Source organism: Sminthopsis crassicaudata, chromosome 6 (assembly GCF_048593235.1).
Source record: "Sminthopsis crassicaudata isolate SCR6 chromosome 6, ASM4859323v1, whole genome shotgun sequence".
NCBI lineage: Eukaryota > Metazoa > Chordata > Mammalia > Dasyuromorphia > Dasyuridae > Sminthopsis > Sminthopsis crassicaudata.
The window spans coordinates 211,543,956-211,568,809 of NC_133622.1; the positions used below are offsets into that span (position 1 = coordinate 211,543,956).

At 36.2% G+C, this 24,854-nt stretch overlaps 1 protein-coding gene across 3 annotated transcripts in view; it reads left to right on the top strand.

Moving 5' to 3' along the window:
• The window catches only part of NELL1 (neural EGFL like 1), an 855,798-nt gene that overhangs the window by 165,173 nt on the left and 665,771 nt on the right, over positions 1–24,854 (top strand). For all 3 annotated transcript variants that reach the window (XM_074274304.1, XM_074274305.1, XM_074274303.1), the window contains exons 6-10: positions 3,473–3,545; positions 4,775–4,857; positions 15,304–15,438; positions 17,152–17,254; positions 22,259–22,332. In XM_074274304.1, the coding sequence (XP_074130405.1) occupies positions 3,473–3,545; positions 4,775–4,857; positions 15,304–15,438; positions 17,152–17,254; positions 22,259–22,332 (468 nt within the window). The remainder of the gene's footprint in view (positions 1–3,472; positions 3,546–4,774; positions 4,858–15,303; positions 15,439–17,151; positions 17,255–22,258; positions 22,333–24,854) is intronic.

A 24,854-nucleotide genomic window follows, 5' to 3' on the forward strand; every position in this document is an offset into this window, starting at 1 on the left:
ATATCTTTTATTAAAAAAGCAAATTGGTATGCTTTAGACATATCCTAATCCAAAGAAATCCTCCTTCCTTCCCTCCTTTCTATCTATCTTTCTTTCTTTCTCTTTTCCTTCCTCTCTCCCTCCCTCCCTCCCTCCCTCCCTCCCTCCCTCCCTCCCTCCCTCCCTCCCTCCCTCCTTCCTTCCTTCCTTCCTTCCTTCCTTCCTTCCTTCCTTCCTTCCTTCCTTCCTTCCTTCCTTCCTTCCTTCCTTCCTTCCTTCCTTCCTTCCTTCCTTCCTTCCTCATACCAATCTACAGAAATCCTAAATTTTCCTCTCTCTCTCCCTCCCTCCTTCTTTCCTTCCCTCATTGTCCCCTTCCCCCTTCCCTCCCTTTTTCCCTTCCTTTCTTCCTGACTTCCTCCTTCCCTCTCTCTCTCCCTTCCTCCCTCCCTCTACCCTTCCCCTTGTATCCCCTTCTTCTATCCTCTCCTTCTACCCTCTCCTCCCTCTTTCCCTTCCTCCCTTCCTCCTTTCTTCCCTCCCTTGCTTTCTCCCTTTCTCCCTCCTTCCCCCACCTTTCCCCCTCCTACCCCCTTCTTTTATCCTCTCCTTTTACCCTCTCCTCCCTCTCTCCCCTCTCCCTTCCTTCCTCCCTTTCTCTCTTTCCCTCCATTTCTTTTTGTGAGTGTGTATCTATTTTATGAGCTTCTCATATGCAAGAAGGAGTTGAGACCCCCAGAACAGCAGTGAACAGTAGAAGACACTGGATAGTCAGTATCCTTTTGTCCACACATGCAGCCTATCGATACATTACTAATGGGCCATCATTTGTAATGAAGTCACTGGTATCATTGAAAACCAATAAACACTAATGCCCTTCTAGCTGACCTCAGTTTTTGAGTACAAGGCAGACTTCTTTAGGACTCCTTTGTGTAAATGGCCTTCTCTTATTTTTGTCAAATGTGTGAAGAATGGATGTACTCCATCTCAAGATAATGTGGCCCCATTTCAAGATGAATTGGTTCTTTCCAACCGGTCCTGGATTTCTCTACCTCCCTGATAAGAGAAAGTCTCGGAATTTGACATCTCCTGGTTGTGTCCACAGGGCAGGTCCTTGATCTCTCAGTGTGACAGAGATCTAACACTATAATTTACATATCAGGCATTAATATGCAGTAACAGAGTAGGTACTTCCTATACCAATATAGTCACAGGGCAGATACCAAGACCTGTGCAACATTAAAACTACAACCTAGAACTTCTGAAAAGGCTGTCCTGTTATATTCTGTTCTTTGATGGTGCTCTTTCACTTTCTTTGTCCCTACTAAGCTTTTGTGCTTGAAGAATAGTTGAGAGTTACTATGTTATTAAACTTAAAATTATGGGAATTCCCATTCCATGGACTTGTCCATAGACCCGTTAGCTGCTATTAGCTAAAACGATCAGAGAATCATTAACCTTGGACTGGGAGTCAGAGGTTTTTTATTCCAAAATTCTTATTTTTAGATGTGGAAATTGTGGTCCACAGAAATTGTGTTTTGCCCACACTCATTCAAAGATAGGATTTGAACCTACATCCTCATTCTGGAGCCAGTGCACAACACAGGCCACCTTCTTAGGGAGCCTTAAAAGTCATTTGGTCCAGCTCCCTCATTCAACAGATAAAAATATTGAGATTCAGAGAGGGGAAGTGTGAGTACTCTCATAAGAGAAAGGAAGGAAACAGACATTTCCTACGTGCCTATTATAGGTATGGTGTGTTTACAAAAAAGAAGACCTGAGTTCATATCCAACCTCATATACTATATGACCCTGGGCAAGTCACTCAATTTCTCTGTGTGCCGTTTTTCTCATCTGTAAAATGGGGATGATAAGAGTACCTACCTCCCAGAGTTGTTGTGAGGATAAAATGAAATAATATTTGTAAAGTACTTTGCAAATCTTAAAACACCATACATATTCTCAGGATCTTTTCATCATCATCATCAGTTATCAGTCATCCTCATCATCCTCATCATCCAGAAACAGAATCTGAACTCCTAGTCCAATGCCTCCCCAATACTATGTCCTTCTTATGTCCTGAAAAAGGCACTTGTGCTTTGGGAGAGTTAGTTTGTTTGGGGGCAGTAGAGGAGCATTAGTCTTCCTAGAGAACACTCGGGATCTAGTTTTTGATTGTCCCTTCTAATGTGCTAACCAGCAAGAACGAATTAATATTAAAAAGCCCTGCGGAGGGCTTCTTACAACAGTTATGTTGTTTCCTCTCATCATAATCATGAACACTATCATCCTTGAGGAAGAGGTTGAGATATAGATTCAATGAATAAGGTGCTGGGATTTTGTTATCTCTATTAATAATTCCAATTAATATTTTAACTTAAAATAACAAGCAGGAAGCAGCCTTTGCTGATTACCTTCTGCTGTTTTAGGAAATGAGCACATAAATGTTAAATGTTACTCCCTCTGAAGGACTTGCAATACTATCTTAAGCTTATATTTTATTTATAGGTTAAGCTCAATATTCTCAACCAGCTTCCATGTCTTCCATCTGTTCTGTAATATCTCTCCCGTCAAATGTGGAAAAAAAAATCACGTATTTCAACTTGGAATAAAAGAAACCCAAAAGCCAAATCAATATTTTCATTGCAAAATGGCAATCCTGATGAATTTTGCCTAAATTAGAATCCTTCTCCCAATACAAGTTGTGGAGGCAGGGCAATAGACAGCCTCTAGTTTGTAGCAGAATGTTGAAGAAATCTCAATTTGCCGGCAAATCCCAAATTACCTTCTTGATGAAACTGAGGAGCAAAGACATTGTTAATGGGGTTCTCTCCAAGAGTAATTTTATTTCATGGATTAAATGAATCAAAATTAATGTTTTATACCCATACATGTCTATCATCCCTCTCTCCCTACTGTTTCAATAGGCAACCTCCAGTCCTCCAACCACACGTCAGCCTCAGCTAATGTTCAGAGATGATAAGGAACTTTTCATTGATTTCTTTTTGATCAGAGATCAAACTTTATCATCTTTACCAATGGAATATTGGTACTAAGAACTTCATTAGTGCTAACCACTGAGAACTCACTCCCTAAGCAGAGTGAACGTATAAATATTTCAAGTAGGAAAGTAGTTTGGTTTTGGGTTCTAATCCTAGGGAATAAGTCCAACTGCACTTTCAGTGAATAAATTATGGTTTTCTAAAAATAATTATTTTTTCAGTTACTCTAGGTAATTGATTTTGGAGTAGTGGTACATATGCTAGATTCCTCTAAAAGAACATGAATTTGAATCCTGGTTGTGTTACTCTTGACCAGTATGATCTTGGACAAATCACTTATTTACTCTGGGGGACAGTTGCTCATCTTTGAATATGGGACAGCCTCTAATGGGCTCTTCCAGCCTAGAAGCTATAATCCTACAATAATATTATTTTAATTGTTTGACTGCAATATACATATTATATAATCAGCTGTTTCTTCTGTTTTAAAGGGTGTCATTCAAGATGTGAAAGTCATCTTTATGCCAAATGGATACATAACACAATGTCCTAACCTGAATCGCAGTAAGTAGCAGCTTGTTGACTTGATAATGTGCAGACTTCAAAATGGCTTAGATTCTATAAACATGGTATTTTTAGGCCCACAGCTGAAACCTAGCTGTATTAACTTTTTTTTTTTATGTGGAGGCAGTTGAGGTTAAGTGACTTGCCTGGGGTTACACAGCTAGGAAGTGTCTGAGGTCAGTTTTGGACTCAGGTCCTCCTGACTTCAGGGCTGGTGCTCTATCCACTGCACTACTTGCCCTCTATATTGATTTTATATATATATATATATATATATATATATATATATATATATATATATATATGTAGAGAGAGAGAGAGAGAGAAAGAGAGAGAGAGAAAATGTTTTTAGAGGAGAATATTTATTTTAGATGCTTTGTTTAGTTTTAAATAGCATATTGCTAGTGCTCAAAAATTATGACTTTAGTTCCAAAATACATGTCACACACCTACCTGAAAGTCTCCAGCAGCTCTTTATTGCCTCTAGGATAAAATGCAGAACCCAATTATGCTACAGTCTGTCTGCCACCTATCTTTCTAGTGTTTTTCCATATTTTTCCCTTTATGAACCCTATATTCACATCAAAGTAATCTTCGAGAAGTTTGCCCTGTATGATATTCTGTCTTGTCTAAGTGTATTTGTTCCAGGATGTTCATTATATATAATATATATGTTTGTATGTATTTTCTAGTTTGTTTGAGTATACAGCTCAGCAATTATATCCAGTATCTTCTGAATACCTCCCTCATTTCCTTGCCCCAAAGAGCTCTGTCCATCTTATTTGCTATGTATTTGGTACTTACTAGTCCTTTGCACTTATTAGGTTCTCATGGTAATCTCCCCAAAGAAAAGGACAATTAACTTTTTTTCTTTGGGTTCTCAGCACTGAACACAGTGCCTGTTTTGTAGTATAGATGCTTAACACATATTTTTTGATTCATGTTGGATCCATTTTCCTTCTGTAAGGTTAATAACATTTCTAGTTCCCTATTCTTGTCTGTCAACAAAAAAGTTCCAGATTTGAAATCCCTGTTTCCATTTCAGTTTTTAATCTCTCACCTCTGTTTTTGTCTCTGAATGTCTCTATTTCTTCCTCTTTGTAGCTTTCTTTCCCTCTTTCCCTCTCACACATGCATGTCACTAGGAAAATAAGTAAATGCTGTTTTTCTGTTTCTTCACCATATATCGGCTCTGCATTGACATATATGTCTCTGTTTTCTTTATTGAGCATGTCCAACCTGCAGTGATTTCTTAAGCCTGGTGCAAGGGATAATGGATTTGCAAGAGCTTTTGGCCAAAATGACTGCCAAAGTAGGTACCTGAATTTTACTTGTGATATTTCATTCCATTTCTCATTCCTATCTGGAATTTAGATGGATATGTTAGAATGGAAACATTTATCGTTGTATGTTACTATAAAAATGGTTTATTCTTACTTACATACAATAGGACTACTGGTAGTAAACATAACCATTCGCTTCTCTAATGCAACTGGGTTTTATCAGAATGTTTATTTGAAGAGTGTTTGGAAGCAATATTTATTATGTCTAGTTCTGTAATTCGAGGGCCTTTAGACAGCATAAAGAGGAATGTAGATATTGATTATTAAGGAGGAGAAGGTAGAAAGCAGTGGAGTGTTATGTAGTCAAAGTTACTGTTGCTTGTCAGCTGATGTTCTTTGCAAATGAGTTTAATTATAAAATAATCAAAAAGAAGCAAGATTTATTTTTATGTATATGCTATAAAAACACCTATGGAAAGTTATTTATCACTGATGTGGCTATCATAAATAATAGGTCTGTCCACAAATAAAATGGTGAAGGGCCAGATTTTATCTTCACATGCATCCAATCCTTTATGTACCCTTTCTTTCTTTTTAGCATTCCTTTTGCTTAGCTGGTCTCCTGTTCTCCAGGCAGTTTTCTTATGACTTATCTCCTTTTCATATATTTTTATACTTTGAAAGTTTCCCAATCTATCTAATTTGAGTCCTTTCACAATTTTCTTTTTGCAGAGGTAGGGAGTTAAATTATGTATACAGAGAATCCTATATATCATCAAATTCAAGTGAGAAGGTTTGCTGGATTATTTTACTGAAATACCCCACCCCCCATCTTCTTTGTTGAGGATGTCTTTCTTGGTAGTGGAGGAGGATGGGATATATGTATAAATGAAGGTGATATTAAAAAGATAAATAAAAAAATTAGATTTTAGATATATTACCTTTTCTGGAAATATATATAATTTAGGAAAAATTACTAATTAACATGTAGGAATGAATTAAGAAACCATGGTATGGTACAATAATACTGATTTTAGAATTGCAGAACCTGAGTTTAAGTCCTGACCTTGAGATTTAGTTCCTGTATGATGCTTCTTATGATAGCAATAAACTCTTAATGCCTCACTTTCCTTATTTATATAAAAGAGATTGAACTAGTTGATTACTGAGATCCCTTTTATCTCTACAGCCATAAGCCTATGATCCCATGTAAAGTGCCAAGAGTACTATTCTTAGGTAAGGATGGAACAGGCTTTCTAGCACATGAATCTTGCTTTATGCTACTTCTCAAATCTTTTCATATAGATATTTTTCTTTCCACAGGTTAGAACTGTGTTTATTAACAAGTTTGGTGGACATTGAGAGATAGGAGGGACTTTAGAACTCATCTATCCCATTTCATAGTTGAGGAATTTCATTTCAGTTTATAGGTGAAGAATTGAGGCCCCAAGAAGTTAAAGGACTTCTCTGATGTAGAGAAAGTAGAAAGTTACAAAGGCATGATATGAATATTGGTCCTTTTACTCTATTCAAATAGTCTTTCCACGGCACCATATTGCCTCCATTTGTGTGTGTACATGTATAGGTGTGTTCTTACCTATGTTGGTAGGTAGAATGGTTATACCAGAAAGCAGTAATTCAATAGTTCACTGTTTGGAACCGTTTTAGGTTATTAAAGCCCTTTATTCATTCATTTATCATTTATTCATTTACTTATTCATTTATTTATTTAAATGTTTTGTTGATGCTTTAAAAAACATTGCCATCATTTCTTAAATATTCCTCCAATATAACTCTCTCTTGAAATAAAGAATTATAGCAGTAAATAAATAGCATCACACATTCACCATATCTGGCAGAATGTGCTTCGTTCTGTACCTATTGTTTAGTACTTCTTTTCTGATTGGAAAGAAATATATTTCATCTCCAATCCTTTGTACACAAGCTTGACTGTTGCATTGATTTAAGTTCCCTTGGGATTTAATATTTTTTCCTTCTATTAAACTTTGTGTGGCTTCTTTGTGTACTGTTTTCTTGGTTCTGATTATTTTCTTAAGTATTATTTCAGTTAGTTGGATCAGGTAGTGGTTTATTAGACCTATGACGTTACAGTTTTAACACTCCTTCACTTCCCCTAAATAATAATTTGTACATATTTTCCCAAGTTTTTTTTCCAATTCATTATTTCCCTCATGCCATAATATTTGATTTTGTTTATATATAATATTTTGTTCGGCCATACTTCTACTGATGTGCATTGCTTTTGTTCCAAGTTTCTTTTGACCACAAGTTTCCATAAATAATTTGGTGTATAATATCATACCATTTATCACAATGAATACCATAAAATCTCACTTGTTTCAAAAGATTTAGGGTGTTCATATAATGAGTTTAATCAAAGGTCAAGTATAAGCTCCTTTCTGTGGCTGTTTTTGTTGAAAATTCTCCTCAAAATGAATTAGTTTATTCTTCTGCCTTCGAAAGCCAAGGCTGGAATTCATAAATGAATCTGTTTGCCTTTCCTTCACTTCTAATGTCATGACATCAAAAATGCACAATATCTTACTTATTTGATCTCATTTGAACCTCCCAACAACTCTGTGAGATCACTTTTCAAGCTATTGTCAGCTCTGCTTTACAGGGGAAAAAAACTGAGGTTCAGAGAGGTTAAGCTAATTTATTAAAGTTCATTTGTGTGGCTAAGCCCTTGGAGGGAAGAAGTGAGTAGATTTGACCAGAGAGTCTTAAATGAACTTATAGGCAGGATATTGGACTCTTGGCTTTTTTATGGGCCTGAGGTTTTAGATTTGGGGTTTATGTTGCTCATGTCATGAATCCTTTTGGTAATCTTCTGAAATCTATGAAGCCCTTCTGCAAAGAATGCTTTCAAATGCAGAAAATAAAACACAAAGAACCACAAAGAAAACAAATTATAGTGAAATACTATTATGAAAGTATTAAAGAAAAATGAGTTCATAGTCTTTAAGGTAGGAAAATACTCTTTTTATTTTAAGTGCTAAGTTCCTTAGATAGACTCATGGTATTGCCCTTGGAGAACAGATGCTAGTACACAATTTTCCAGGTCTTGTGTGTGTGTGTGTGTGTCCCTAAATAAACTAAGGGTCTCCCTAGATGATACCAAATATTTAATCAATCATGGAGTCATTTTTTCTATTTTAGTTCTGATGTTTTCGGTTTTTTGGACATAGTCTGAGAATAATAAAACCATGTAGGAAAAGGCATTTGTTATAACTACCATGTTCCTAGCACTGGTATTTAGATATCAATCCATTGTGGACCTCAGCTGGAAAACGATTGAGTTGGACCTAAGAGATAATACTTCTGAGAAAGTGAGGATTTTATAAAGGCAAAACTTGTGCCATTAGTCCCAGTCTACCTCAGGCTATGGCTAGTTCCCTGCTGTTGGGCACATCATCCCCATAGTATCCGTAGAACTTTGTGTTGGGTAGGTTAGTACTGTGACTGTCAAGATCAATTTAAGATTTTGCTTAGGTTGATGAAATAGTTTCCCTGTGTGGGTCTATCTTATTTTAAAAACCACACTGCATTTGTAATCCTTGCTAGCTGTTTTGGCAGGATATTCTAGAAAGAGAATTTCAACACATGTAGCACACACAACACACACACACACACACACACACACACACACACACATACACAAAAGGCACATGGACTGGCCCTGACCACCCCTAAGGCTTTAAATATTAGCATTTTTGCTGATGTTACCTTTGTAACCCGTGAAAAAGTGCAATTTTTTGGCTTCCTGATGCATCGCCTACATAGGTTTCTATTTTCTATTGTCTGGAGCAGCTTGGTCTCCATGCTGTTAATTATATTTTAGTTCCCTACCGCATTTGAGGAATAAGAAACATGCCATTCAGGTTCAGGTGATTATGAGTTCCTGTTCCCCAGCTTAGGGAATTGCCCTTTTTTTTTTTCTCCTTTGTGTTGGTGAAAATGCTACTTTTTCTCATTTTAACAATGCACCCCAGATGCCATGTTGTGCTACTGCTCCTTAAGTAGGGCCCATTGCATCTAATTGTGGGGCATGTACAAGTTGAAGCTTTTTAAGCCCCTCCTTTGTTATATTTCTAACTCTCAGCCTACACCTGTCTCTGTGACCTCAGAAAAAATGAGTATTTGCTCCTTAAGTATGTATTTTGTGTCAGCCATGGCTTGGAGAAAGTGGAAGGAGTGTCCTTGGGCCCTTCAAGGCCAATCAAGAGAACTCATGCACTGGAAAAGGGTGGAATGGAAAATGAATTCGAAAGAAGAAAAATGAGAGAGAAGATGGCAAGAAAAGGAGAGTCTTCCAACTACTTTCTGAGTGAAAAAACACGTGTAAACTCAGCCAGTGGCAGCTTTTTTTTGGATGACGAGAAAGGGAAGGGAAGTGAGACCATACTCTTGAGTCATCCCTTTCTGCAGAGGGATGCTTGATGAGCCATGCAGAACACTCATACCTCCTGGCCCCTATGATAGTGGAGTCATTGAAATGGGGGATGTGAAATGAGTTGAACCCTAAATAAAGATCCTGGATGGGGGGAGGAGCAAGGAACAGCATGCTGCAGTGACAAGTATATGCAGATCAATGTTCTCCCTTCACATCATTAAGCTCTCCCTGCCAGAGGGTTTGGGAGTGTCCTTGGGGAAGGTTGGTCTTAATGGGCCAGCTTGGCAGCAAATGTGGTTAAGAATGAAAAGCATTCTACTAGAAGGGTTAATTAAGACTTGCTTGTTAAATTTAGAAGAGGTGGGCAACTCTAATGGAGATTAAACTGAAGGGAACTCAAACATTTGTCCAATTGATCTGATTATTTTTATGGTTGAGTCATGCAGTAGGGTAGAGCCTGAAGAAGGATCCTGCAGGCTGGCATTAAGCCATTGGTCTAGAAAGGGTCCATGGACTCTAGGAAACTTGTGGGTTAATTTCAGGGAATCTTTCAATTGAATTGAAAAATATTTTGGGAGCCATATTCTATTATATCAATTAAATTCCTTTGTAGTTTTATGAATTTTATTTCATTTATTTTAAAACATTGTTCTGAGAATGGGTCAGCTTTACTGGACCAAAGTCTCTTGACCTGGAACCCATGAACTTGGTTGAGAAAAAATATATATTTATTTGAATTCAGTTACTTTTTGATTCTAAATATTTAATGAATGCATTTTAAATCATTAATTTGAGAAGGGATTTTTAGGCTTTACCTTACTGCAAAAAGGGTCCCTGACACACAAAAAGATTTGCACTAGACAGCCAAAGGGTTAACATAAAAAAGGGTAAAAAATTTATATTCTTGGGGGTCAAGGCCTTCATCTGGTATTCACTAGCTAAGTGATCCTAGCCAGGTCACTTAACCTTTCAGTGCTTCTTTCAGATGTAAAAGAGGACTATTGATTTATAGGGTTATTGGCAAATTTTAATGCCCTGTAGAACTGGGGCCTAAGTTAAGGATTGAGAAAAGAGAAACTAGTAAATCATCTGTAGGACATAGAAGGATTTTGAGTTGTTTAACTTGGAGAAGAGAAGAGAAGAGAAGATTTAGATGGTCTGGTTATTTGTCCTTTAGTATTACTTTCTTTCTTATTTTTTTTCTGAGGCTGGGGTTAAGTGACTTGCCCAGGGTCACACAGCTAAGAAGTGTTAAGTCCAGATTTGAACCTAGGTCCTCCTGACTTCAGGGCAAGTGCTCTATCCGTGCAACACTGTCTTGTGCAAGAAGGATTTAGAATATTTCTATTTGTTGTCCTAGAACGCAGAGCTGAGAATCAGTGGGTGGAAATGGTGATAAGGGAAATTTAGGTTTGATCAAAATAAGAGATTGCTATCAATTAGAGTTATCTAAAAGTGTAATGGGATGATCTTATTTGCTAGGAGTTCTCCTTATTGGAAACTTTCAAACCAAGCCTAGATGTGGAATTGTTGAGAATGTCACAAAGACATGTGGATTAGGGGTCCATTGACAGTTTTGCCAGCTCTGAAAATTTGTGCAATGATTGGTGTTCTCAGGCATGGATTATCTAGGAAACAAGTGTTCAAGCTGATGAATTTTTTGTTTTGTTTTGTTTTGTTTTGTTTTTGTTTTTTAGCTGTCTTAGGAGGTCAGCGTATAATCAAGAACTTTAACATCTTGAGATGGAACCCATGGTTTTTTAGGCACAGGGAAAAAGAAGCAGTATTGTTTCAAATTTTGCTTCCATTATATTTCTGATCCAAGTCCCTATTGATAAATGAGAACCTCAGCTCACATACACAGATATTCTCTGAAGGTGCAATACTGAGTTTTGCAAAATGGAAATTTGCCTTCTGAGGGCAGGGAGCCTAATATGGGCCTCCTTCCAGTTTCCCCTCATCTTTTTACCCATTATCACTATCTCAACTCAACTCCTTAATCTGGTAATCAGGAAAACAAAAACTGGAAGCCTGGGAATTTCTTGATTATTTTTGTTTAAATCTTTGACAAATCTATTTATGCAAATCAAGCAGTACTTAGAATGGCATTTCAGCTTGCAACACATTTAATTTGGAAGCTTTCATTGTTTCACAGAGCTCAATAGTGATTTTTCAATTAAGCTTAAAGGTTTAACACAATAGAAGATTTCTCCTTCCTTTCATACAACAGATGCCAAGTAAATAACAATTTCAAAAGGGGAGGGTAGAACCCACCACTAGAACTCCTTTGCTCTATTCATTGACCTCTCACTCTGAAAAAAAAAAAGCTTCACTGCTGTCTGTCTTTGAATGTGTATAGTTAGGGATGAATTATTTAATATATGGTTGCATAGATAAAAGTACAGAGAGTGCTGACTTGGAGATATATATTTGAAAGTGTTATCTATTTTGTATCTATGTCCATTCTTTGGAGGGAAGGCATATGGTATATAAATAGCTTTTTAAAATGAATTTGTGGTATAAATTTAGGATGATGGTGCCAGAGATAGAACATATAATTTTTCCTTGATTTACATTTGCTTTTCTCTTTTGCTATTACAAGATATAAAAAAATGGAAGGCAAGATTGGAAATTAAGCATCTTTGAAAATTTGGCTTTAGTTTAATGTTGTTTTCTCTTGATTCACTGTCATTGCAGGGGTGGAAGTCTGGATTTTAAATATTAGTAGGAAAGGCTAACTTAAAACCAAAATCAAAATGCTGAAAGGAAAAGAAAGTAGACTTTTGAATGAGTGATTTTTGATTTCTATTATGGCTTGGTGTTGGATATTGCCAAATGTTGTCAGTATCCAGATGCCCTTAGAATAGCTTGCCCGTTTCTTCTAGGTGAGATGAATTTTCAACGTCTGGTAGGGTTTCATTCCCCAAATAGTGAAATTTTGCAAGTGCCCCAATGCTGGAAAGACAGATTCAAGAGCCAGTCAAAATATTAACAGTAAGCTTTATATGTATATTTCCTTTTAAAAGTGATGTCTCTCGATCCAAGAGATCAGACTGTTTTTGAGAAAGTTACACGTCTATTCTGACTTCCTTCATTATTCAAGAGAAGGAATTGGCACATCATTATTTCCTGTGAAGCTCAAGGAAAATGGAATTATTCATCTTTTCCTGCTTCCCCCCCCCAAGGCCTGAGATCACTGGCAGTTATATTTAGCAGTTAGGATCATAGATTTATGAAGAAGTATGGGCCAATCATTTCCTATAGGTTGGAGAAAGGAACCAGAGTGGGAGAATATTTATGTTTTCTTTCCTTTTCTTCTAATTTTTTCTGAAGATTGAGATTACTGACTCTGAGATTTGAAATGTTGGGAGAAAGAAACAAAAGCTTCCAACATGTGTTAAACCAATGTGAGGATGTGAGCAAGAGTCACAAGAGATTGGAAAGACATGAGTGTAGGAAATATCAAATTAATATCGGATTCATTGGAGTTTTTGAGTACTTGGGGACAGATTGTTTGGAGGGAGTTATTATTGGCCAATAGGATTTAAATAGGAAGTTTCTGGTAGTCTATTTACAAATACAAATTAATGTTTCAATGTCATTAATACCAGTCAGATCAAGTTCTGGTTGAAGTCTTCATCTTGGGATGCTGCAATGCTGGTTCTCATGCCATTGAAACACAAGCATTGGTAAGCATAGAGTACAACATGGAGACAATTGTATCTGTTGTCAGAGGAGCATCTCAACAGTTTAAGTTGGTCCTCACTAGTTTAGCTATAGTGACCATCTTAACTCTCTGAATGACCCCCAAAGGTACCAGTGATTGCCACCAATATCTGGTGTGAGAGATTACACACTGATTTAAAAAAAGCCTTGGGATAATGCTAATTACACACACCTACCAGAAATCTGTGTGTGTATTTTCATATACATATTTCCATTTCTTACTTTGCTGTAGCCAAATATCCTGCTTCAAAGATCTGCTCTCTTTGCTCACCCTCATCCTGACATCATGAAATGATTACTGATAATGACATCAATTATTTGGCTGCCTTGGTCCTGGAAGCAATTTAAACTCTAACTAGGGTTTTGATTGGAAACTGGAAACTTATGAGGTCAACCCTATTGTAAAGTATTATAAGCAGTTTAATATTTTAGATATCGTCAACTCATTTTGCTTTTGGAAGGGATAAGAGATGGATGGAGTGCTTTATCCAGGTTCCTATTTTCTTCCTACAGTGTCTTTTAAAAATTATTTCACTGCCCATTGGAATCCATGCTAAGAATGGGCAACAGAAAGGGTTGTTTGAGAAAATAAATACCAATAAAACTTTTTTTTAAAATCCATTTTGATTGATATATTTTGTTTCTATATCACATATATTTCTCAGTATATTCTCCCCTTTTATTTTAAAATTTTTATTTTTCCTCTTTCATTTTTAAAAGAAAAATATTCAGAACAACTAATGAATATATTTAAAGAGTTTGACATTATATCCAAAGTTCATTGTTCTCTACCTCTGCCAAAAAAAAAAAGGAGATCCAAATATTTCTCTCTCATTGAGGTCCAGCTTGGTCTATGTAATTTTGAAGTATTTACCTTCAACTAAAATAAAATATATTAATAAGTCTCTCATGGAGGTTTTGTTGGGCATGAGTGTGAAGTGAATGAATATGGTTTTTGAAATCATACTTAGATTTTGTTTATAAAGTCATTATGCTCATTAGGATAAATATTTGAGAAGGCCATCTAGGTTAGACCCTCAGTTAAGGGAAATCTCTTGGTAATGAACTTCATCAGGGTAAAAGTCCTTTGATTTGGGATATTTTAACTTGATCAAGGATCACAGAGTTTTCCTGGGCAGGGCTTCTTAAGCTTTTTCCACTTGTGACCCCTTTTTACCCAATACATTTTTACATGGGCCTGGGTAAACTGGTACATAAAATAGTGCACAACTAGAACATTTACTAATAATAAATCATAATTTCACAATCCCCACGCTTTAAGTTATATGACCTCATATTGGGTTGTGAAGCTGAAGAAGTTTCATCCTAGAGTACTCTAAATGAAACTAGTTAGGAAATAAAGAATACATGAAAACAGGAAATAATACATTCTTAATCAGGAGGCCAAGGAAAATATCTGGCTCTTTAGTAAAAAATATTTTCTTTCAAACCATAGTAGATTCAATTCTGGGACTAAAGGAAGTAGGACAATAACAGATCGTTCTCCCACTCCTGGGAGAATGAATTTTTATCTTGAAAAAATGGCTGTGTTGAAGCAGGATCTGGAAATGACCCCTGGTAAACTGTTTAAAGAAATTTCCTCTTGTCTATGAGTATTCTATTCATCTCCTTCCCTCCTTTTGGACAATATAGCATATTTCTGGGATATATGAGTTTGAAAAGTCTTAAATTGCCTTATAGGCAGGAGGAATGGGAACACGGCATTTTTCATCCTTTCCCTACTTATTTCTCTGCACATTCCCTCTGTGCTGGAACAAAAGCTAATTTTATCTTTTAAAAACATGGCCACTTGATTAATATGGGAAGGATGATGGTGGGGAGAAGGAAGGGAATAAGCATTTTTTAAAGCACCTGCTGTGTGCCAGGCATGGTGCTAAGAGCTTTTTACAACTTTTATCTCATTGAAATGGGGAAGTAAAGGTAGAAAAGAGAAGATGAATAGAAGTGCACCAGTGTTCATGATTATATTGCCTGTAAACATTTTAATGAGTACTCGAGAATACATTCATTATGAGTGCTTCAGTGTGTGGTTTGAACTGAAAGTACACAAATTTATGAACACCCGTGAGGTCCCTGAGATACAGTTTAATGTCTCATTTGGTACTCATTAGACCATGGAAGCCAATATGTCTTCAATTTAGACTGATTTCACCTTGTGTAACAAAAATTAGATCCTGTTAGAGAATGGTGAATGGTTTGCGTTTTCTTCTTCCTCTTTCTCTCCCTCCTTCTCCCTCCCCACTTTTGTATTGGCTATGTGAAAAACCTTGCAAGTGAATCATAGAAATTACAACTAGCAAACTTTGGTTTACAGCTGAATTATGCAGAAACAAGGCTCAGTCAGTTGGAAAACTGCCATTGTGAGAAGACCTGTCAAGTAAATGGACTGATCTATCGAGACCAAGACTCCTGGGTAGAGGATGATCACTGCAGGAATTGCACGTGTAAAGTAAGGCTCTTTGAAAAAAGCACATTTAAAGGAGAGAGGACTAATTATGGTATAATCCTGGCTCTTGAAGACATATGTTAACTCTGAGAATTATTATCATCTTTTTTTGTATGCACCCACTGGCAATTTTGAATGATTGTTAAGAAATGTTGGAAATTTGCTGCCTAAAAAAAAGTGAATCTTCAGAACATAAAATTGACTTTCTCTTGACAGCAGTCTCTCACTTGTCCTAATTATATCCTTGAGAAGCTTGTTGTTTCAGAGTGGGAAGTGGGGAAATGTCTTTTTTTGGGATCAGAATTAGAGGTTTGTTTCATTCATCATAAAGTCGGGTGTGATGGAGAAAGAGCATTGTACTTGAACCAGGAACACCTGGGTTTGAATGTGTAACAGACACAATCTAATTGTCTGACTCAGGACAGAACATTTGACCTTCTGAGCCATATTTTCCTCATCCATAAAATAAGAACAGTAACATCCCTGATGTCTTAGGATGATTGTGTGGGTCAAATAAGAACGAACATAAAACATTTTTGCAAACTTTAAAGTAGTATGGAAATTCTATTATAATTAATAGTTACTTTCCCATTTAAGATACTAAATATAACTTTAATTGCCTTCTCAAAATGTGTCCTCATCTTACATAGTGACAGCTGTGGCCTCTGTAGTTAGGATATAAAAATTGGAAGGAGTTTTTAGTATGTAAAACTTGTCCCACTGAAATTATTTGATAAATATCTGGAGAATGTCATTGTTTGTCCAGGAAAATACAAAACTGATTGTTAGTGCCTTGACAATGATTGACAGTCTACAAAGGGTTCTATTTATGTTCTTGTAAAAATGGGCTTTTGTTTTCTATTTAATTTATTTGTCCTGAGCGGGCATGTGGGATAAAGCCAGTGATGTATATCAGGAAAGTAACAGAGGTGGCTTGAATTCAGTCAGGTTGCAGAAAAGGCTCTTTTTCATCCAGGAATAAAGTTAAAACTTCTAACATTGCTTTATTTTTCTGAAGTTTCTGGGATGAAGATTTGGGTCTTTAAAATCTAACCTCCCAAGTACCTTTTTCCTTTCCTCCTTTCTATTTCCATTCCTTTTCTGTGGCCTTGTTTTGTGAATTTTGTTTTATGCTTGTTTATGTCTGTCTCATCATAACCACTCTCTGCCCAATAGAACTTACCCTTAAAATCCAGATACTCATTTTAGAAAACTTAATTAGGACTCAGTTGATGTAAATAATCTTGTGAATGGTTCGCATTATTCTAATTTCCCTTGCATCTTTCCATTGGGCCAGAATGAGTTACTATATTTTTCATAGTTACTACTTTGAATCATGTGGATTCAAATATGTGACCTCTTCATGGTTCTGATTACTCTCATTCCTTGGAACCTCGCTATAAGTCAGTGAATTGGTCACTTTAAAAATGGGTATCTGATTCTGCATTCTACTCCTAAAGCTTACGGCCTTTCTGCTGAAAGGCGAGAGAAATATTTTGGAGTCATAATAGAGTTCTATTGCCATTCAGTGTCATTTTCCCTTATATAAGGGATGCCCAAAGTCTTACAGTGGTTTAATGCGTCACTGGAGTAAAACTGCACTAAGACTTGGAATACCCTGTGTTATTATAGTCATTGTGTGAGTCATTTTCCCGGCTCTGTTCCATTCATACCAGTCTTCCCTACTTTGAATCTTCTCTCTCTGTTCTTTCTCAGAGCGGAGCGGTAGAATGCCGGAGGATGTCCTGTCCTCCTCTCAACTGCTCTCCTGACTCACTCCCGGTCCACATTGGAGGCCAGTGTTGTAAAGCATGTCGCCGTGAGTACGGGCTGGGAGGAAAATTTATTTGCATGTTTCTATTAATGGGCAGTTTGTGGTCTTTTCCCACTCACCCTTGCCATGTTGAATAAGCACAGATAAAATGGATCAAAAACAGTTCAAATAAAAATAAACATATGATAAATGACATTAATTAGTTCACTAGTAGGAGAGAAATAGTGTTTCAGCTCTCTGGGGTCATTTTTTGGAATCTAGGCAACATGATATACTTAGGATTGTATGTCTGGCAAATGAACCCAATTACCAGCTTTTTTTTTTTTTTATATGATGGCCAGTCTTTCCTTCTTTCTGTTGTTCTCATGTGACATTCCATCTGCTGAAATTCCTACCTTTGCACACACTGGTTCCATTGCTCTTACCTATTAGGAGAGTTTGACTTCCTTTAAGCTCCTGTCAGCTGCCGAATCCTACATGTAACCTTGTCTGATTCTCCCATATCTTGTGGCTCCCTTATTCCAAAATTATTTTATTTTGATTTTCTGTATATTTTATTTTTATTTGCACATGAGCATGTTATCTCTTTCTGTAGAATGTCAGCTCCATGAGGGCAGAAACACTTTTTTTTTCTTGGTGTCTCTAGCACTTAGCACAATGCCTGGAACATAGATATTTGATAAGTGTGGAAATCACAGCTGCAAAAACCCATTGCCAAATGTGAAGTTTTTGCTTAATAGAATAGTGTAGTAGAAAGAGCATTATATCTGCAATCAGGAAAGACGAGTTCAAATCCCAAATCTGATAGTTATCAGGTAAGTGACCACAGTTAAGTCATTTAATGTGTTAGAGCCTCAGTTTCCTTACTCATAAAATGGCAACAATTGTACCTGGAATATCATACCTCATAGCATTGCTGTGAAGATCAATTGAGATGATGTTTGTGTAAAATACCAAGTGATTATTATTATTTTCATGCTGGAAATATAGGCAATAGATTTTATTTTCATAATGCCTTTATATATACCCCTTCTCTCCTATAATATTGCCACTCCCTGGATACAGATCACTCTCATCGGGGCTCTTGCAATAGCCTGTGGGTGGATCTGTCTGTCTCAGGTTTTCCTCCACTCCAGGGCATCCTCTGCTTAGCTGTCAAATTGTTCTCCATAAAGTATAGAGCTAACCATGTCATTCTCTCAAAGCCAGTATATGTCATAGACAGGCCTTGAACCCAGGTTTCTTAGTTCTGGGACTAATTCTTTATCAACACTACAGCTCTCAAAATTATAGTTATAATCAGCAAGCAGTCATGCAGATTCTTCTTGAAGACTTCCACTGAGAAAAGACTCACCACCTATCCAGACAGCCATGCTACTTTTGGACGACAGATCTATTAAGAAAACAATTTTACATCAAGTTTACCTCTTTGCAATTTTACCCATTGTCAGTGATTTTGCCTTCTAGCAACAGACTGAAACCTAATCCTTCTTCCATGTGACAGCTTTTCAAATACTTGAAGGCAGTTATTGTGTCTCCCTGAGGACTCTTGTTTAGTTCCGTTTTAGAATGTTCAGTTCAAGGTGCTAGCAGGACATTCAAGTGTAGAACCAATGTAAGCATTTGAAAGTAAGAGACTGTGACTCGTAAGTACAATTAATGCTGGAGATTGGACTGGCGCCTGATTTGCCTTTATAGGAATGAATGAATGAATGAAAAAGCATTTATTATTTTAAAGGCACTATGCTAAGTGCCGGGAAGACAAATCGAAAAAGGTTCTGTTCCTTTAAAGAGCTTGCCCTCTATCCTATTAGAAGAAGAGATAAGATCTGAAAGATAAAGCATTTAGGACATTTCAGCCTCCTTCCAGATTGACAGACCATGGTCTTGGAGGCACAGTGGCAAAGTAAGTGCTAATACATCTTCTTTAGTGGCATTTACTTTAATAAATCCATGTCAGTCTCTGCTCCTGAGTCATTTGACAGCTTCAAAGACTTTGGTTGTGAAAACTTTCTTTGCTGAGAGTTCGGTGGCTATGCAGGCAGTTGCCAGGTGGCCTGCTGCGTGGGCTACATGCATGGATTAGAAGAAGAGCCAGTGTTCTAGGAAAGAAGGACTCTTTCTTTGGCTCTTGAGTTTATGGCAGAAGGTGGTAGTGGCTTGATGTCTGCCCTCTTCTTCCCAGAGCTTTCTTCCCCAGATAATAGTGTATTTATATAATCACTTTAAGATTTACAAAGTATTTTCTTGGCAACAAATCTGCAATTTGTTAGTTACCTCATAAAAAAAGGGTTTGGGAAAGAAGTTAAAATTGCTATGGGAAAAAGTATAGAAAGACCAAAAAAAATGGGGTCAAGTACAAAGACTTGGGGGAATGGAATGTTAATCCCTTCCCATTTATTATTTCTTTTTTCAAGTAGTATACAAGATGGGATTCTGACATTTCAAGACTGAGCACTGAAGAATAGTTGAGGCAAATCTAAATTGCAGAGAACTTTTTATGCACAAAATAGCATTTTGGTGTTCATTTTGTCTCACTATTTCCTTGAAACAAACATTAGCATCACTCTAGATCCAAATATCAGGGCCAAGTCTTCAGGTTTAAAAATTTCTCTTTTAGGTTGTTTCAAAAGCAAGCCAATTGTAACTCGACCCCAATGACTTTGATCTATACTTTATGGAGATAGAACATTTTCTGATTCAAATATCATTCGTACAATGCTGAAGGTTTCAAGGATCTATTTAAATTTGAACTTTTATTCTCCTCAAATCCAACTAATATGTTTTTTCTATTATTTTGTTAGACAGAAAAACTTAGATTTTTAGAGGGAAATCAAGAATTAGGATAGTTAGGACTAATGTTTTGCAGCAGTATTGTATCTTAGAAAATAAAGAGGATTGAGAAATGAGAGGCACATTGGTGATCTTGAAAAAAATAACTCAAGTTCATTTTGTTGTTTGCTGCCACACTTATAAACTCAATTAATTCCAGTTTTAAAGAGCTTGGCGTTCCTTAAATAAAACATGTCCTTAAACAACACTATTACATAAAGAATGACATAGCTCTGGTCAAGGGACTTTTGGTTCTAAAATAATTTGTAGGATTTGAGTGTGTCTCCCCATGCTCATGTGAATATATAATTTGAGGGTCATTATCATCATTTGAAATATGTCCCCAAAGTGATCAATTTCAAAGAGGAAGAGAGGAAATCAACTAGACACGTCTTGAGACATTACATATCCAAGTCAGCAGGTGATGATGGAGAACAGGGAGATACTATTCTTTGTAAACAGTGGCAAATTTAAGAGCAATGTGCTTAGGCAGGATGAGTCACCTGGATGAGTTGGTACCAGCTGCAGTTGTGAACTTGCCTTTCATTGGGTAGGGTAAGGGTGAAATGGAGAAAGAGAATTTGGAACTCCACATTTAAAAAGAATGAATGATAAAATAAATAAAAGTTAAAAATAGCACTAGATAACCTAATAATAGTAATCCTGTGAGGGACAAGGCACTATTATCTCCATTTTATAGATGAATAAACTGAGTCTGAGACAGAATAAATGAAGTACCCATAGTTATACAGCTAGTAAATTATCTAAGGAACACAGATCTTTCATGGGAGTCCAGCATTATAACCATTGGGTTACTTAGGTATGGAAACTAGAGTACAGGTCACATAGGTTATAGATAACCTAGGAACCAAACCTATGCCTTTTGGCTTGAAATTCAGCACCTGTTCTACTATGCTGCATTTGTTGGCAGTTAAAACTATTTATTAGATTGGATTGGATACCATTATTGGTTTTAGGGAAGGAGAGTATTTCAAGAGACATTTCCTATTGCCAATCTCTTTTCTTACTTAAAGCTTTGTATTTTCAAAACATATGCATGGAGAATTTTTCAACATTAACCCTTGGAAAACCTTGTGTACAATTTTCCCTTCCTTTCTCCCACTCCCTCCCTTAGATGGCAAGTAATCCAATATATATTAAACATGGTAGAAATATATGTTAAATCCAATATAGGCATTTATATTATACAATTATCTTGCTGCACAAGAAAAGTCAAATAAAACAGAAAAAATGAGAAAGAAAACAAAATACAATATGCTGCATCTTTTTAAAGTGTATCAGAAGGGCCAAAGGAGAAAGGGAAAGAAAGTACTTGCCTGTACTAAGCATTTTTAAAATGTTATCTTATTTGATCCTCACAGCAACTCTGCAAAATAAGTGCTATTTTTAGTCCCATTTTACAGATGAGGAAACTGAGCTAAACAGTGTCTTGTCCAGAGTGACACAGCTAGCAGGTATTTGAGACTAGATTTGAATTCAGGTTTTCCTACTTCAGGTCCAGTGTGCTATCAACTGTACCAGCAACTGCTCCAAGAGATATACTTTGATTTAGATGCTTTAGTTTTAATCTACTTCAATCCACTTGACATTTGTTAAGCATCTATTATGCATGTTGTACTGTGTTAGACACTGGAGCTCCAAAATGAAAATGACTTCAAGGAACTCATATTCTACTGGGTGAATATAACATATCAGTATATAAATATGTATATAATAATCTGAGGTAGTGGGAGTAAGCCTAAGGAGAGAAGGCAAGATGGTTTAAAAATGAGGGCCAATCTATTATAAATATATGAATTGTCTACCTTGGTACATAGGCTAATTAATCTTTATAAATACTTTATGGTTTAGCTCATGTGCTCTTTGTTCTTCTTAGGCTCACTTTCACCACCTCAGGTTATCATATACATATTTATATACTGGTATGTTTATTTCTTCTGTAGTTGTCTTTTAGAATACTGAAAGAACTTTAGATTATATATATATATATATATATATATATATATATATATATATATATATATATATATATATATGTATATATATCTTCAAGAAGTCATGTTAATAATGAGAGGAGTCATAACGATCTACTTTCCCAAACTGCCATTCTCTTTCTGTGTTTAATAGTGGGTGAAAGAATCCATCTTCCTTTAAGAAGACTTTGCAATCATGACTAATTTGTCTTTCTTCTTACAGCAAAGTGTATCTATGGTGGAAAAGTTCTCGCTGAGGGCCATAGAATTTTAACCAAGAGCTGTCGAGAATGTCGAGTAAGTTGGAATCTTAACTTTTAAGTTTCTTAGATGGATACACATCACTTATGTATCAGCATTTTTAAAGAATATGGGGAAAAATATATATAACTTTGCATCATGAGACCGCCACAGTATTGGAGTAAGTATGGAGAGGGTTTTTTTTAATAGGATAAAAGATTAAATGTGGATGGGACTTCAAAAATGATTTGGACAGATATAGCAACTATGACATGATTCTTGCCATCATAGTGCATATAATTGTGGACTCTGACCTAACTATAAACAAATAGAATGTAAAGCCACTGAAATAGATAGTAAATTGGAAAGAATACTGGTTCTGGAGTTGGAGAATCTGGGCTTCAATCTTCTCTTTCTTGGTTATTATCTATGGACCTTGGGGAAATCATGATATCCTTCTGGACCTCAGTTTTCCCATGTGTAAAAAGAGATTTTGGATTCCATAACCTCTAAGCTTCCTTTCATTTCTTCTAAGCATAAAATAGGGTTAAACTTGAGAAACTTGGGAATGGTTATTTGCAGTAGGATGGAGTCCGAATTATAGAAGGAATTTATTATTTTCTTAGTTTTGAAACTAAGTTGCTGCTAGACAAAGTGGACAGGTGGACAAAAATGGGAATGAGAAATTAGGAAGAGATGGATTGTCCCGATTCCCAGGTAGATATTTTTCAAATCTTACTTCAAAGAGCAGATGAGAGAGATGAGAGTAGAATCTTAGATTTCAGTGACATGGAAAGGATCAAGGTAATTGTCTTAATCTTTCTACACTGAGAGGTTGGAGTGTTCTTCCTGTGATCATGAGATTCTGAGAAGGCCTGGATCCAGGAAAAATAATGTCAAAGCTGGTCTATCCAACCCTGGGTGTTTCTATGGGCAGAGTTCATTTCTCTGGTAAGAAGGAGATAATTGCCTGAGTTGAGACATCATGGCAAGTAGATGCCTAGGAAGTATGTTCTTGTTTCTATCTAGGCCAGGTTCATGATTTTGCAGAAGATTGGCTAGGCTTGTAATGAATAATTAATAATAGTTTAGGTCTTGCAAGCTGCCTTAATATTTTGAAAAGAATCCATAGGTAAGCCTGAAATTAAGGAGATGATTAAAGCAAATTTGCACAGAATATCTTCTCTCTATATGGAAGGAAATTGATACTATTATTTTGGTGATTTATAGTGATACTATTTTTATAGATTTGGGGATGATCTATCAATGACAAACTGTACCATGGTATTGTAGGGTTGGTTGATTGTTCATTGAATAATGTCATTTCCGAATATTTTATCAAGTTTGGTAGAAGGTTATAATGGAGGCAATGAATATGAGCTGAATGAATAAATCCAAATTGGAGAAAGATGGCTCAATGTAAATGGAGCCAAAGATTCTCAAATCTATTAACCAAAACCATGAGTTCTATTTTCATGATTCCTCGAAGGTTTTAGAAGAACAATAAAGCCAATTAAGGCAGAAACAGATTTCTGTTAAAAAAATTCCATGGAGGATATCTGAGTCAGTTTGAAAAAATGAAAACAAATTATTCATGTTAGATAGTAATATTCAATTTTAAGCAATTATTGGTCTCCTTTGACATTTCTGTAAGTAAAGCAATTTGAGAATGAAAAATCTGAGTTGTATTAAGTTGTTAGAAATTAAGGTTGAAATAGTGTAATTAAGAGTGTTTGTATTTAATCTATTTCATATATGTCTTCTCTTTAAGTAGGGATAATTTTTCTACCAACACAAAGACCTGAAGGTTATGGGAAACAAATCACAATCAAGAGGCTTAAAACATGTGAATCATCATCTTTTGTGCTTGAAATGTTTCTGAAAAACAAGTGAAAAGGGTGATGAAGTTTGTAATTCAGTTGACTCCCCTTTGTGAGATGGCACTGATTTCATTCTTGTCACAGGCTTTGCACATTCCCGTAAATGCAATTTTCACTATTTAAAACATTATTTGTTAATTATGATCTCATCCATTAAATGTGTTAAAGGTTGATTAGAGTTTCTAAGCTCATTTCACCAACAGCCAGTCAAAATCAAGCTTCTTTTGAGAAACAACAACAAAACCATAACCTTCTGGATTTTGCATGTTGTTTTGTAAAAAAGTCCCTTAGCTGAATTTAAGATGGAAATGCCTTGGACCTAGATGATATTCTCAAGTGCAGTTTTTGCACCTATGAATAGATGGGGTGCTATTTTAGATATGTAGAAACTAGTAGGACACATGGCTTATATTTAAATAACCCCTACCCACAATAATATCCTTTGTTATTTGTGGTATGTATTTGAATTCTCGACATCTTGACTTAACTGGGATGGTCCAGTTTGAATAAGTTTTTGACCTTGGACCATAGAGAAACTTCATGCATTTTAGTAGAACCCCTGGGTCTCTAAGCAAGTAACCTCTGTAACTCATTCCTTCCAGAAAAGCATTTCCCATGCATCCCAGGAGACCATCTCTTATTTTTTTGGATCCCTAATCACTGAAGGGGTTACTTGAAAGAGGTAACCAAATCTAAGGT